At 48.0% G+C, this 15,110-nt stretch overlaps 1 protein-coding gene across 2 annotated transcripts in view; it reads left to right on the plus strand.

Annotated features, from left to right (window-relative positions):
- The window catches only part of Abcc3 (ATP binding cassette subfamily C member 3), a 57,019-nt gene extending 44,789 nt beyond the window's left edge, over nt 1-12,230 (plus strand). For both annotated transcript variants that reach the window (XM_021176425.2, XM_021176426.2), the window contains exons 30-31: nt 1,331-1,525; nt 11,732-12,230. In XM_021176425.2, coding sequence (XP_021032084.1) covers nt 1,331-1,525; nt 11,732-11,840 — 304 coding nt within the window. In that variant the 3' untranslated portion in view covers nt 11,841-12,230. The remainder of the gene's footprint in view (nt 1-1,330; nt 1,526-11,731) is intronic.
- The last annotated feature ends 2,880 nt before the right edge of the window (nt 12,231-15,110 follow it).

A 15,110-nucleotide genomic window follows, 5' to 3' on the forward strand; every position in this document is an offset into this window, starting at 1 on the left:
GTAAGAAGATGAGGACTGGAGAGATGGCTCAGCAGTGAAGAACACTATCTTCTCTTCCAGAAGACCCAGGTTCAATTCCCAAGGCTACACAGCAGCTGGCAATTGGCTGTAACTCCTATTCCTGGGAATCTACCCTCCTCTTCTGGCTTTAGTGGGCACTGCACACATGTTGTACATAGACATGCATGCAGGCAAAATACCTATATAAGTAAAGTGATAAATAACACAAATATGGGCTGGAGAGATGGCTTAGTGGTTAAGAGCTCTGGCTGCTCTTCCAGAGGTCCTGAGCTCAATTCCCAGCAACCACATGGTGGCTCTAAACCATCTGATGCCCTCTTCTGGTGTGTCTGAAGACAGCCACAGTGTACTCATATACATGAAATAAATTTTAAAAGTCTTTTAAAAAATAATAACATAAATATATATAATGCAAGCCATATATATGTGTGTGTGTGTATATATATATATATATATATATACATATATATTAACCACATTAATGGGCAGCACAGTTGTCTTAGTTACCGTTTCCATTGCTGTGAAGAGACAACAACTCTTATAAAGGCAAACATTTAGTTGGGGCTGGCTTACAGTTTCAGAGGCTTAGCCCATTGTCACATGGCAGGAAGCACAGCAGTGTGCAGACCAGCATGGTGGTAGAGGAGCCAAGAGTTCTACATCTTGATCCACAGGCAGCCAGAAGGAAGACTGTCCTCTACACTGGACATGGTTTAAGCATTTATAATCTCAAATTCTGTCCCAATAGTGACTCACTTACTCTAAGGCCACATGAATCCGTGGGGGCCATACCTATTCAAACCACCACAGTGGTCATTACCTCTTCTCAAAAGAGGCACAGGCTGATGACACAGCTCAGTGGGGAAAGGTGCTTATCACACAAACCTGTGACCGGAGAAGGAGATGGTATAATTACAGTTTTAGCAAGAGGGCATGAATGGCTTGTATGTAAATATCCAGGAAGAGCAATCCCAATATATTCTTACTAACGTGTGATTGGCTGATACTGTGCACTGAAGGCACACAGTGGTACTAGCTGCAGAGTAGTCAGGAAGGAAGCACAGGAAGAAGAGACCTGAGAATATTTACAATGGAGTCGGCACAGTAGTGTTTGGCTCTGACTCTAGCCCTCCAGGTGTCTCATTATGGTACAAGCCCTTGTCCCTGTTCCTGGAGAACTGTGGCAGAACCAGGAAAGATAGACAACCAGTCCCGGGCTGCTGAGAAGGGGTGGAGACAGACATGTAAAGGAGGGTAGCCTGGAAGATAGCCTGGGCACCTAGCTGGAAACTCCTGCCTTCTTTCTCAGTGTTGGCCAGAGGCAGCTTGTGTGCCTAGCCCGAGCCCTGCTCCGGAAGAGCCGAGTCCTGGTTTTAGACGAGGCCACTGCTGCCATTGACTTGGAGACAGATGACCTCATCCAGGGCACCATTCGTACCCAGTTTGAAGACTGCACCGTACTGACCATCGCCCACCGGCTCAACACAATCATGGACTACAACAGGTTAGCCCCAGAAGCGGTGGGAGGGGATCTGCAGCTGTCACCTGGGAGTCAGGAAGAAGCAGGGCCATTGAAAGTATCTGGGTGTGAAGCTCTTGGAATTGGCTATGGTATGGGACCATAGAGTGGAATTCCCAAGCTTTGAGTACAATGTAGAATAGAACAGGGCTAACTGGGTACATTGACACATGCAAACAAAGACACAAGGTCCTTTGGGAATGACTAACATGTGGCAAAAGGTATACCAGGCTCCCTAGACATTGGAAACTGCAGGGACCACCACAGAGGAGCCAAGGCTCCTTATTGTTGATGGGTAAGGGGAGGGGAATGGCCCCTCACGTCACTTTCAAGGTTGATGAGGGAGTGTTCACATGTCCATCACGCCATCTGCCCCATATACCTCACTACTACCACCTGGGACAGGGAAGTACACCAGTCACACCCCATAAAGCTGCTTGGGCGGTACATGACAGATTCCTGAGTCCCATCCTTGATGACTAGACCCTAACGGTGCTGGAAAGAACTGATGCTTGTAGGGGAGGCTTTGTGTCTGAGCCAGAGCACTGAGCCCCTGTTTGCTGTGTGACTATAGGCAACTTGCAAGGCTTTTCTGGGCCTGCTTCAGATCTCTCAGAATGGCTGTTAAAGGGTCAATGAAATAATGGTTAAACCAAAGGTAATGCTGAGAGATGTCACGTTGTTCCCTAGCCCTCTTAAAGCCCATTTATTGTGAGTCTCCCTAGTACTTGTTCCTCCAAGGATTGCCCTCAGAATCTCTTAGCTTCCTTGGGCAGGGTGATGGGTCAACTGAAGTTTGCATGCTCTCTCAGAAGTGTCCTCGTGCAGCCAGCAGGATCTTCCGGGGTGGGTGTGCACGTCTGGTGCACACCTGTCTGACCCATCCCTTCTCCATGTCTACCCTCCATTCCCATTCAGAATCCCACTGAAAGCCGAGTTTAAGTAGCTGGAAATGCTGGCTTCACACCTTGGAGGCTGGACTCATTCCCCAGCAGCCCTTGGATGGGAGGCTTGGGCCCCCATCACCTGGGGGGGGGGAGTTAGGAGTTCACACCTTCTAAAAGAGCAAACAGAAATTATGAGTCAGGTTACAGAGTGAGTATTTAGAGCTCAGGGGAAGGAAGGAAGCAGGGGTCCCTGTGTGCAGGCAGAGGAGTCTACACAAGGTAACAGGACCCTCTGCTAAGAAAGTGCCAGCTAGACCCAAAGGATAAGAAAGGAGTGATGTCCCGCGCTGATTTTCCCGCCAGCAAGAAACAACGCGGCACACAAACAGGATCCTTCTGTAGCAAGCTTTAATGCGTCTTGAGAGGGAGAGCATCAGCTTCACAAGGCGGAGACCCCAAGCCCGAAAACCGCCTCCCTTATATAGGAGATTTCTCTCGCCTCGGACGTGGCGATTCTCTATAGGCCAAATTCTTGTCACCCGAGGTGACGTTGTCAGGCGGGCAACTGGCACCATGAACGGTTAATGCCAGCACATGCGCGGATCACTTGTTCATCTCCAGAGGCAGGCGATGTCGGTGCCATCTTATAATGGCGACGATGTGGGGTGGCGCCCCACATCTCCCCCTTTTCTATACAAAGGCAAGCCAGCCACCCATTCAAGGAGGGCGGAAGTAGAGGCCGAATCCCCAAAGATAATTTAAAAACAAAAGATATGTGCAGGGGTCTTGTCTAGGCTCTAGGTGGGACCCGACATACTCCTGACCGATCTCTCTGTCGTTTTTCTTGAGGAAGGGACACTAGGACAGGCAACCCTTTTCAAGACGGCATGCTTCCCAGAGAGAGCGGGGGTATCTCTCTGTGCGATGCTTAGCTCAACAACCCTCATGGGCTGCTCAAACCGGGCACTCATCCTCGTGCGATGCATAGAGATGCTGAGGGTGCAAGAGCTGCCTGGCCGGCGACCGGCTGCTAACATCTACTGCCGTTTTAGTGCCGCAAGCCAGACTTCCGCTGACCTTCCATGCTCTAAGGCCATGAGTGCCTGAGTTATCATAATTTTTTCTCTCTTGCTTTTACTATAAATTTTGCAAATTAGCCAAAGCATAAAGCCCAGTCCGAGGCAGAAAAAGGCTCCAAACATTCCCACCCCCACCCACTCTTTAAAATAAGAAAATGCTGAAGAAATCCAGGAGGCGAGGCCTTTGGTGAGGGACAGGTCTAGGCGGGTGGAGTTGACTTGTAATATCGCTGTTCGGAGTTCCCGCAGGGTCTGGTCAAATTCAACTGTCCAATTCTGTAACAAATGCTGGGATAAAACTTTAGAAAGATTAGCAGCCCGTGTGAAATTGTCATACTGTACAGAGGTCACACAAAGACCTGGCAATCTTCTTTCGCACCCTAATTGGGCAACTTGCCACAAAACATCTAATTGCTCTTGGACTAAATCTATGCGTTGATTCACTAGCAATAACCTGCCTTGAATCTGGGTATAAGCTAGATGTCCAGCCTCCATGGCCGTGGTCACCGTAGAGGACAATTTATTTATGGTGGCAGCCGACCGCACCGTGCCCGAAAGGGTCAGGGCCGAAGCAGTAACCGATGCTGTTACAGCGGTGGCTGCGATGATGCCCACAATTACGGCAGAAATTCCAAAATCTCTCCTTTCTCTGAATAATGCCATTGAACTTGGGGCCTCCACAGGAACAGGCACAAATCGGGGCAGGCGTGCTACCAGGGCCAAGGGGAACTCAGAAGCATTCCAGCACAGAACATAATAACATGGTTGCATCATACAATCAAGCTTATCGGAATTACTTGGCAAGGAAGCATTACTAACAATCTAAAGAAAAGGGGGCCATACGCATATTGGCATCCTGACCAAGGCAAAGGGGAATGCGAGTCCTCCTTTGCATGGCAGAACGGGGCCAACTTTGGTTGTCTGAGACCTTCAGAATAATTAGCCCAAATAATTCTGTAAAATTCCCGCCCCAATGTGTAGCATTTGTCCATCCATTAATAATATTTGACATAGATTGAGTATGTAACCCAATATAACTGGGCACCGTCCCATTGATGCTAAAGCATAGGCTACCCAGAAGGTAGTGAGTTCTATTATCCACTACTCGTTCTATTTGAGAATCCCAGGGCAAAAACGGAAGGCCTAATTCTTTATCAGTAATAAACAAGCGAGGGAAAACTTGGGCGTTATACATCACCGGCATTGGAAGTGGGAAGGTTGACATGATTCCCCATCGAAACTCATGTGTCCTTATCGTTGGCGCTAGGGTTATCCACAGAAAGGTCAGGAGAATGATCATCTTCTTGGTTTATACTTCGTGTTAGCCGCTCCGGGATCCAAAAAGGATTTTGTTCACTCTGTGGAAAAACACAAACAGCTCCCCTGGATCTTATTAGGATAGGATCCGGGCCTTTCCATTGATTAGTCAACACATCCTTCCATTTTACCAATTCTTTTGGTCTCTTTGGTTCCGAGCAGTGGCGCTCTGCAGCGCTCCTTCCTGCATCGTCCAGGTTTAAGAAATTTAGAGTAAAGAGTGCCATGGATAGTGCCACTCTTGGGCCAGGGGGCAACTCTGTTATCGCTCCCCCTTTCTGTTTAAATAAATAGGATTTGAGCGTTCGATGAGCTCTTTCAATGATGCCTTGTCCTTGAGGGTTATAAGGAAGTCCAGTGATATGGGTCACCTGCATTTGTGCACAGAATTGTTTGAATTTATTTGAGGTATAAGCAGGTCCATTGTCTGTCTTAAGACATTTTGGTCTACCCCAGGCACTCCAGGCCTCGAGGCAATGTTGAATTACATGAGATGTCCTTTCTCCTGAAAGTGGAGTTGCAAATAACACACCAGAACAAGTGTCAATAGACACATGAACGTATTGCGTCTTACCAAAAGATGCAATATGAGTGACATCCATCTGCCAAACTTGTAGGGGGGAGAGTCCCCTCGGATTGACACCATAATGAGGTGTGGGCAGAAACTGACAACAGTTTTGGCACTGTGTGACTATCTCGCGGGCTTCTTTCCTTGTTAAAGAGAAGCGCCGGCGAAGTGTTTCAGAGGTAACATGAAACTTACTATGAAAATTTTTGGCGGCCTCTAGTGGTGAGGATAGTGCTGTGGCCACAAGTCGCGTAGCCTGATCTGCCAGCTCATTACCCTCTGTCATGGGGCCAGGGAGTCCAGAATGGGCTCTCATATGTACGATATAAAAGGGATGTTTTCTTTGTAATAGAAGGTTTCTAATCTGTTCAAAGGTTTGTGCTACCCTACTAGAAGGTTTTATTAGGCCCGCAGTTTCTAGCAGGCGAACTGCATTAACCACATACAAGGAATCAGAAATAATATTGAGCGGGCAATCAAATTGCTGTAAAACTTCTAATACTATCAAACACTCAACAATTTGAGGGGAAACCTCCGAATATTGTCTGATATGGGTAATGTTATTAACTACATAGGCCCCTTGCCCGGTTTTGGAGCCATCTGTATAAATTACAAGACCATTTTTAAGTGGGAAATGACTTGTTACTTTGGGAAAAACTAATGGATGGGTCAGGGCAAAGTGTAACAATGGGTGCTTTGGATAATGATTATCAAATTTTCCACTAAATGTGACACATAGAATGGACCAATCATTAGAAGCAGCAGCTAACACCTGTATTTGATTAGGGGTATAGGGAATGACAATGATATTAGGTTCAAGGCCGAAGTATTTGATTGTCATTTTTAATCCCTTTAATGCTAATTGTGCTACTGCGGCCGGATACCAATCGATAATCTTTGCAGGGGAGGCTTGTGGATGAACCCAGCATAGGGGCCCCTCTTGCCAAATGACAGCAGTTGGTAAGCCTCGAGTGTCCAAGATACATAACAAAACCGGCTTGGAATAATCTATTCTAACAAGCTGCGCTTGACTTATTGCTTTTTCTACTTTATTAAGTGCCTCCACTGCCAAAGGATTCAATTTTCTAGGAGAGGTGATATGAGAATCCCCTTCCAAGATATCAAACAGGGGTTTCAATTCTGTTGAAGGGATTTTTAAAAAAGGTCTAAGCCAATTGATATCTCCCAACAATTTTTGAAAGTCATTTAAAGTATGTAAATTATCCATCCTGATTTCTATTTTTTGTGGCTTAATAATGTTGGGCTGTATAAAAGAACCTAGAAACTGTCCAGAGTCTGCCAATTGCACCTTTTCAGTGGCTATCTGTAGCCCCCATTGCTCTAATGTTTTCTGTAACACAGGAAAAACCTGTTGCAGTACAGATGGATTCTTATGGCAAAGCAGGACGTCATCCATGTAATGGATAGACACTATTTGTGGAAATTGTCTCTTTATCGGGGCGAGTGCTTGGTCTACATACAGTTGGCAGATAGTAGGGCTATTGGCCATCCCTTGGGGCAAGACTCTCCATTGATACCTCTTATCTGGTTCTGTATGATTGATAGAGGGGACACTAAAGGCAAAGCGAGGTCTATCCGCAGGGTGTAACGGTATGGAAAAAAAGCAATCTCTGATGTCTATAATGAGGATGTTCCAGCCCTTAGGAAGGGCGGACAGCATAGGTAATCCTCTCTGTACAGGCCCTAACAGGGACATCTGTCCATTTATAGCTCTTAAATCATGTAACAGACGCCATTTGCCAGACTTTTTCTTTATTACAAATATGGGGGTGTTCCAGGGGGAAGTAGAGGGTTCAATATGGCCGAGTTTTAGTTGTTCTGCAATAATTTGTGTTACAACGCTCAATTTCTCGGAGGTTAGCGGCCACTGAGGAACCCACACAGGATCCTCCGTTTTCCATGGTATAGGTCGTACTGCCTCAGTGGCGCCTAGGAAAAACCCAGGCCTGCTCTGTCCTTATTGGCCTTGTGTGAGATTGGGCGCGGTTCGCCTTGTTCATGGCGTCCCAAACCCTGGCCTTCTTGATAACCCATTTTCTCCATCATTTCTCTAAGACGTAATGAATAATCATTGGTCAGAGTCAGTCCTAAATCTGTCATGACATCTCTCCCCCAGAGATTTACAGGTAGGGGTAGAACGTAGGGGGAAAAGCATCCTTTTAAACCCTCTGGTGACGTCCAGACCAGCCGGTTGGTACTAATGTCTGGACTGGATTGATACCCCAGGCCTTGTAAAGAATGAGAAGATTTTGTCACTGGCCAAGCTTTAGGCCACCAATGTGTGGAAATAATACTCTTATCAGCTCCGGTGTCAAGAATGCCCTCAAAATTTTTACCATTTATGTTAAGGATTAATTTCGGGCGCGAATCAAGTGACAATGTCAAATAGGCCGAATCCATTTCTGAAGATCCCATAAGTTTTTTATCTTGATTGGGTAATTCTCCCAGCAGCGGGAGGAGGAGGAGCTGAGCAATCCTGTCCCCTTTTTTAATAGAAAATACACCATGAGGGCTGGAGCATAGAATCTGCATATTTGGGATGTGTTGATTATCTGTTATGCCTGGATGGACTATTAGTCCGCATGCGGTAAGGGCACCACGGCCAATGATAAGTCCCACCGCGTTGTCCGGTATGGGAGGCCCTAAGGGCATGGCAGGGACAGGTTGAACCCCCATCTGAGGTGTTAATAAGATTGAGGTGGTGGCGCACAAGTCCATTCTTGTGCCTTGGCTTGATCTGCCTCCTCGCTCAGGGGACTGGTCCCAGCGAATTGGGTCCCGTATTTTTGAGGGCCCCGGGGCCGGGGGCCCGCAGGCCCGTTTTTTGGCTCCTGTCTAACAGGGATAGCAGGCGGGAGGAGGTTGCCTTTAATGTCTCTAGTTGATCTGCATTGACTGACTGGATGGTAACCCTTTCTACATCGGGAACATAGGGTAAGAGTTCTCTGGTTTTGCTTAGGTGCTCGGCAATCTTTTGCGAGATGCCCTGATTTCCCACAGTTGAAGCAGGTGCGACTGCTGCCCCCCGTAGGGGGAGGTCGCCTTTGTGCCTGTAAAATGGCTGCGGCGAGCCCAGAGTTACTCAACGGTCCACCAATCTCTCTACATATTCTAAGCCATTCTGACAATCCCTTGTTTTTCCTCGGCGCTATTGCACTTCTGCACTCCTGAGTGGCTTGTTCAAAGATTAATTGCTCTATAAAGGGTCCGGCACAATCAGGATCCCCGAAAATCTTTCCTGCTACCTCCATCATCCTGGCCACATAGTCTGAGAATGGTTCCTGAGGTCCCTGTATAATCTTGGTGAGCTGATTACTAGTTTCTCCTTTACGGTTGAGTGATTTCCATGCTCGTATAGCAGTACTGGATATTTGGGCATAAGCTCCCCAATGATAATTGACCTGATCTGCTGCATAAGGACCCTGTCCTGTAAGGAGTTCAAAGGTCCAGTCTCTTTGCTCTGGGGTCAGGGCTGCGGCATTAGTCCTAGCCTGGGCCTGTGCCGCCTCATGCCATAGGGCCTTCCATTCCATGTATTGTCCCATGCTTGGTAGCACAGCTTTCGCCACTGTTTGCCAGTCACTGGGCGTCAGGGCGGTTAATGCCAGTCGATCTAACTGCATTAGAGTAAAACTGGCATTTGCTCCAAACTTTCTAACTGATTCTGCAAGCTCCTTTATTTGGTTATAATCAACAGGAGCATATACTCTCCCACCATCTTGCTCATAGACAGGGTAAGCGAGCCTGAGCTTGCGATGCACCTTTTCAGGTAACAATGAGAAAGCTTTAGGGCGTATCTCATAAGGTGGTGGGGCAGAGGGAACTGTCTGTACGGGATTCCTGGGTAAAGCATTAGGTTTTGTTGAAATGGCAGGTTTAGAGGTCCGTTTATTTAACGGCCTCTCATCAGGATAATACCTCTCTCTCTCATATCTGGTTGCTTCCTCATCAAGTTCTTCCTCTTCCTCTGTATCTAGTCTCCCACTCTCTGCTCCGGATGACTCTTCAGAGCTTTGAATATTGAGTGCTTCAAGCTCTTGGGTTGGGTACAACCCAGGCTTAGATATAGGTTGAAAAATCGGTACTCCCTCGGAGTCCGATTCCTCATGTGGGGAGGCAGGTATACTGCTTGTTCCCCTCTCTCCCGCCCTCTTAGGCTTCCTGGGAGGTCCTTTTTCACTTTTATTCTTTGGGATCCTCTTCCTAGTTTGTGCACGTGCACCCATCCTCTCACTACGCTCAGATTCTGACATGCCATCCTGAACGGTCTCCAAAGCTATTTGTCCCTTTTTTCTGACTTCCTCACATGTTTCATCCTCAAGGCAGTTTTTGATCATCTTCCAAACTGCTTTGGTGCCCATACGTAAGTCGGGGCACAAATCAAGATCCTTCCCCAATTTTTTCCATGAGGCCAAGGTCAAGGAGCCAGAAACGGCATACCAAGGGGCAACTCTATCTACCTCCTCAACAAAGTGCTTAAGAACCTTGTCCCCTAGCTTTAGGTCTCTTTTCTTAAGGAGATTTTCAAGTGATGTTTGGATTGACTGTGACGACCCCATAACGGGTCAAAAGTAACCGCAGCTTATCTCCGCCTTAAGTCACTGTTAGAATCAAAAAGATGTCTTGGCGCGGCCCACGGCTTATCTACGTCCGACTTACGGCAACAGCGAGAAACCGAAAGTACGGCTCGCCTTTCTGCTCTTTCATTTACAAGAGACTAATTTGGCGCCGCGATGGAGTGCAACGGACTACAACTACAACTACAACTACAACGACAACTACAACGGACTGATGTGCTGTTGGAAACTTGTTAACACCACCGCCTATGTTCACAGATATAACTGGCCAGGAGGAAGAGTAGAAGAGCTAAAATAGCGATGATAATGGCCTCTGGAAATCTAAACCACAATCCGGACAAACCCAATACCTGGGAAAGAGTTAAAGAAAAGAGTTCATGTTCAGGCATACCTTTCCGATGCGTAGTCTAGCCACAGTTCTGAACCCTCCCCGTCGCCGAGGGGTCTCCGAAGGTGCTGACGATGGTCTGGTCACAATTCCCGGGTTTTTCGGCACCAAATGTCCCGCGCTGATTTTCCCGCCAGCAAGAAACAACGCGGCACACAAACAGGATCCTTCTGTAGCAAGCTTTAATGCGTCTTGAGAGGGAGAGCATCAGCTTCACAAGGCGGAGACCCCAAGCCCGAAAACCGCCTCCCTTATATAGGAGATTTCTCTCGCCTCGGACGTGGCGATTCTCTATAGGCCAAATTCTTGTCACCCGAGGTGACGTTGTCAGGCGGGCAACTGGCACCATGAACGGTTAATGCCAGCACATGCGCGGATCACTTGTTCATCTCCAGAGGCAGGCGATGTCGGTGCCATCTTATAATGGCGACGATGTGGGGTGGCGCCCCACAGAGTGAGAGGGGAATGAGGAAGGGAGGGGCCTGCATACCTCAGAACTTAGGCAGCAGGGAGCACTGAGGCTGGAGGAGGGCAGAGTCAGAGAGAGGAGTAGGCCCCAAAAGCTGAGTGGAAGAGCATACAGATTCAGTTGGTCTTCATGTTAAGGGCCAGTAGAAGCCACTAGAGAGTGAGTTTGGATAACACAGCCTCCTGGGCAAATTTAGACAATGGTCACTCCTGCCCAGCACACAGATTTTGGAGCCTGGCAGGTGAGGTTCTGAAAGAAACCTTCCTGTCTCACAAAAGGGTCTTTCTCCAGGCTTGGGGGTGGGGGGTGGGGCGCCCCTCTCACCTTACCCTAGTGCAGCTGCCTATGGGTCTTATGCCAGGTGCATCCTGTGTGTGGTTGCTAGGAGACTCTAACTCCAGGCTCAGGCTCGCCATGGTGGGGCAGTTAATCCTTGCAGCAGCAGCAGCCCAAGTTCCAGATTACAGCATTGGCCTCGCTGCAGCCCGGTTTCATGCCGAGTGCCTTTGTGAGCTGGCACAGAGCAGATGGATGGACACAGGAGCCAGCGTGCAGGTCCGTGGCTCCCTGCACACAGCCTGCTGAAGAAGCCCTGAGACCCCAGCAAGTGGAAAGGCTCATTAGGGAAGGCTTTCCAAGCCCAGACTGGCAGAGATGAATAGGACTTGGTGTTTGATCCCAGAAATCGCTTCATGCACTGAGCTAACAAAATCTCAAAACCAACCACCAGCCTTGCAAGTGTGCATGGATGGCCTATCAGATGGGCTGAGGAGGTTAACTGAAATAGGTGGGCTGCCATGTCACTGCAGAGCCTGAGCAGCACTCAAAGGGCAGGGCAGGCCTCCAGGTCTGGGAGGCTTAACTACTTTTTCTTTTTCTGGCTAGGGTCCTGGTCTTGGACAAAGGAGCAGTAGCTGAATTTGATTCTCCAGTCAACCTCATTGCGGCCAGAGGCATCTTCTATGGGATGGCCAAGGATGCGGGACTCGCCTAGATGATGCATTCCAAGGGTTTCTTCCTTGTCAGATGGACTCGATGGCCATGAGTGGGGACATTTGGAGTTTTTTTTTTTTTTTTTTTAATTCTGCAAATTGTCTCACAGTGGAATGAGGAAGTGAGTTAGAGGTCACAGCCAGTTCAAAGCCACGCTCTGACCAGTGAGTGCCTGGGTCTCCTGGTCCGAGTCCACCATGATTCCTGTACTGCAGTTTTTAAGAGACCTTGCTCCTGCCTCTACATATTCATATTTTCCAATTTTTTTTTTAAATGAACTTTTCTCCTCCTGGACCAGGGACTGCTAGGTCAGTCTGTCCTGGGAACAGAGACCCTGTACTGGTGCTGTCTGAGTCCACTGATGAAATAAAGCTGTAGTCAACAGCATGTGGACCACATGTTACCTTCTTCTGCCTGTTTGCAAAGTCCGGGGGTTAGAACCTTCACAAAGAACCAGGGCATGCCAAGGCCATCCTACACTTCTGTGTGGCTGCAGTTATCTGAAAGCTTCAGACCCAAAACCTGTGGCTATAAATACCATCTTCATAGCGAAAATTCACAGCAAAATTACAGTACCTCCCACTCTGCTGAGCAGAGGCTGGGGAAAGGTAAGAAATAAAGGCCCTGGGACTTGACCTGAGTGAGGCCAGGGTTCTTGGAAGAGCGGTGGAGCACACTTTTGAGCCCATTGTCATTCCTGTCTTCCAAGCCCTGCTCACCAGGGGAATAAGTGGATGTGACTCTCCCTTCCTGGCTCCCTAAGATGCCTGTTCACCAGGGAGGCCACGGGTCTTTCCTTCTCCTCTGGTCAAGCTGGGTGAACAGGAAGGCTAAAAGTATCCTAGGTCCCTGCCTCCCCAGGCCCTGGAGCCATTTTGAACAAGCCAACAAAAGACTTTTCTGCACAGTCCATCTGGTCCCAGGACTGCACTTGAAAGGAACCTCTCTGTCACCTCCTCAGCCTTCGAGCTCACCCTCAATTGTACCCTTACTGTCGGTGAGAAGTGACTGACAGCGTGCGGGTGGTGGCTGGTTTTCTTTCCCCACCCTAAGTGCTTGGCAGTCACCAAGGAGATGGCGCCTTTGATCTGCTTTTTCTATATGCCCCGGGTTGGCCTATGCTGCAGGACCATTTGTTAAAGGTTAATCACTTTTTTTTTTTTTTTTTGGCAGGCTATTTCTGCCCAGGATGTTTATGAGTGTATGGAAGGCGACTTCCATCCTTCTGATAGAGCAAGTATGAGAGCACAAATGCCCAAATTATTCTGCCTCTCCCTGGTGCTAAGAAAAGGTCTCTGCTGTGCTCTCTGATTTATTAGGCCAATTTGGCATGACGTCTGCTTTGTGAGGTGCTAGGAGGCCTAAACCAAACAGGAGATTCATTCTGCATCCTTCCCTGCTAAAGATCTGAAGGTGGGGGGCTGTGCTTCCTCTCCTGTCTTGGGAGTTCGCTTCTGAACTCACTGAGGCCATGACAGGTGCTGACAGCCCAAAGGGGAGGCTCGGTTGTGTCAAGTAAATAGGATAATCAAAAACTGTGGTTAATAGGGGATGACCTCTATCTAGCTGGCTCAGCGACTCCAGGGAAACCAAGTGACTGCTGTGAACTGGGAGGGAAGACATCACACAGAATCCATCTCCAGACGCTACCCACAGGGTGAGACAGTGACACTCGTGACAGGGCATGAGTGCTGTTGAACAGAGGCAGGCAGCAAGCAGTGAGGTGGCAGACACTCAGCTGGGGATCTGGTCCTCTTTTTCCTCCACAGCGCCAGCCCCATGAGACTTCACAGCAATTTGAACCCTCTATGATTAGAATACAGTACGAGGGCAAAACGAGAGAGAATGGGCTGGGTCAGTTAACAGTTAATTTTAATAATACCTGTTATGTTTAAAGAGTCAACAACACACGAGGAAAAGTCTTCTGTGCATGTTTACACAGTGTGAACACATGCTTTAAATATGCAGTGGAGGAGGAGAGGAGCATTCAGTTAACAAAGCCTAAAAGAAAACCCCTTGTTATAAATTACACAACACATATAAAAATATTTCTCTGAATGCATAGATGAAGACTCGGAACTCACCTAAGAGCAATCACGCAGTTCCATCCCACTGCCCGAAAGAAACCCTGAGCCCAGAGGACTGTGGCAAAGCACAGGACACTGGGCAGAGCCATGTGGGCCATCACGACCTTTGGTCTGTCTCAAGTGCTTGCTTGCTCCTCTGTAGCCCACCTCCCAGCCAGCTCCCACTGCTGCTCAGAATCTCTAATCAACCAGGGAGGCTGAAGGAGTCTGAACCCCAGTGATTTAGACATGAATTAATACTGAGTTTATTTCTTCTAAGATAGAATCACGCTTAATTGAATTACTAAACTTTTTCAAAGCAAATTAGGGGGGGGGAAAGGTTAGTACATTTAGTTAAAGTCGTTTCTGATTGGCTGAAACACACAGGAGGTGTCTTCATTAAAGCACTTGGGAAAGGGGGTGGTGAGCCACAGCCACTCCACTACGCAAACACTCTACAAGGGAAGTCACCAGCTGTGCCAGGGCCAGGTACCATGCAGTCACCTCACAGTGACCACTGTGACACTGGCTTTGAAGAACACCTCAAGCTCATTTCAGCACTCAGGCGGCAGTGGGAGGCCATTACCTCAGCACAAGGTTCTCTTCCAGTGCATCTGCATGTTTTCAGTCAACTGCAGTGTTCTAATAAAATTAAGTTAATACCCAGGAAGTTAAGTTTCTTTGGAAACTATAGGCACTATGGGGAAAAGCTTAAGACAGCAGGGGTCCCGTCTACAGCTGTTCCAGCCCTGCTCTGCTGCTCCTGTGTGCGCCAGGTCCTATCTATCTAGAGTTAAGCAAACTGAGGCAGCTTTTCCTCTTTAATGAGGCTGAGGAGGGGAGGACTCTTGCATGCGCTCTTGGAGAAGAATCGTACACCATGCTCCAGAGTCTAATCAGGCCCTCACAACTGACTGTGGAGGTAATGGGGAATTCCTAAAATTGAACAATTTGTTTATAAAAGCAACAGATTTCAGAGTTATGTAAAAACCCTAATAATTTTCAAAATAACCTTTATCTTTGATACAAAAATAAAGATGCTAACTCCTTTAGTTCAGTTTCCCACGATAACCTTTAAACCAGCAACAAGTCCGGGCTCAAAAGCTGCTCTTTGCTCCTGGAGGGAGTGAGAGTGGTGGGCGCCTTGTCCAACAGCGCCTGTGCTCTTCTTGAATGGTGCAATTAGGATGACAGGAGTGGCCACG

This window comes from Mus caroli, unplaced genomic scaffold (assembly GCF_978045245.1).
Source record: "Mus caroli unplaced genomic scaffold, Mus_caroli_1 scaffold_13, whole genome shotgun sequence".
In the NCBI taxonomy this organism is placed as follows: Eukaryota; Metazoa; Chordata; class Mammalia; order Rodentia; family Muridae; genus Mus; species Mus caroli.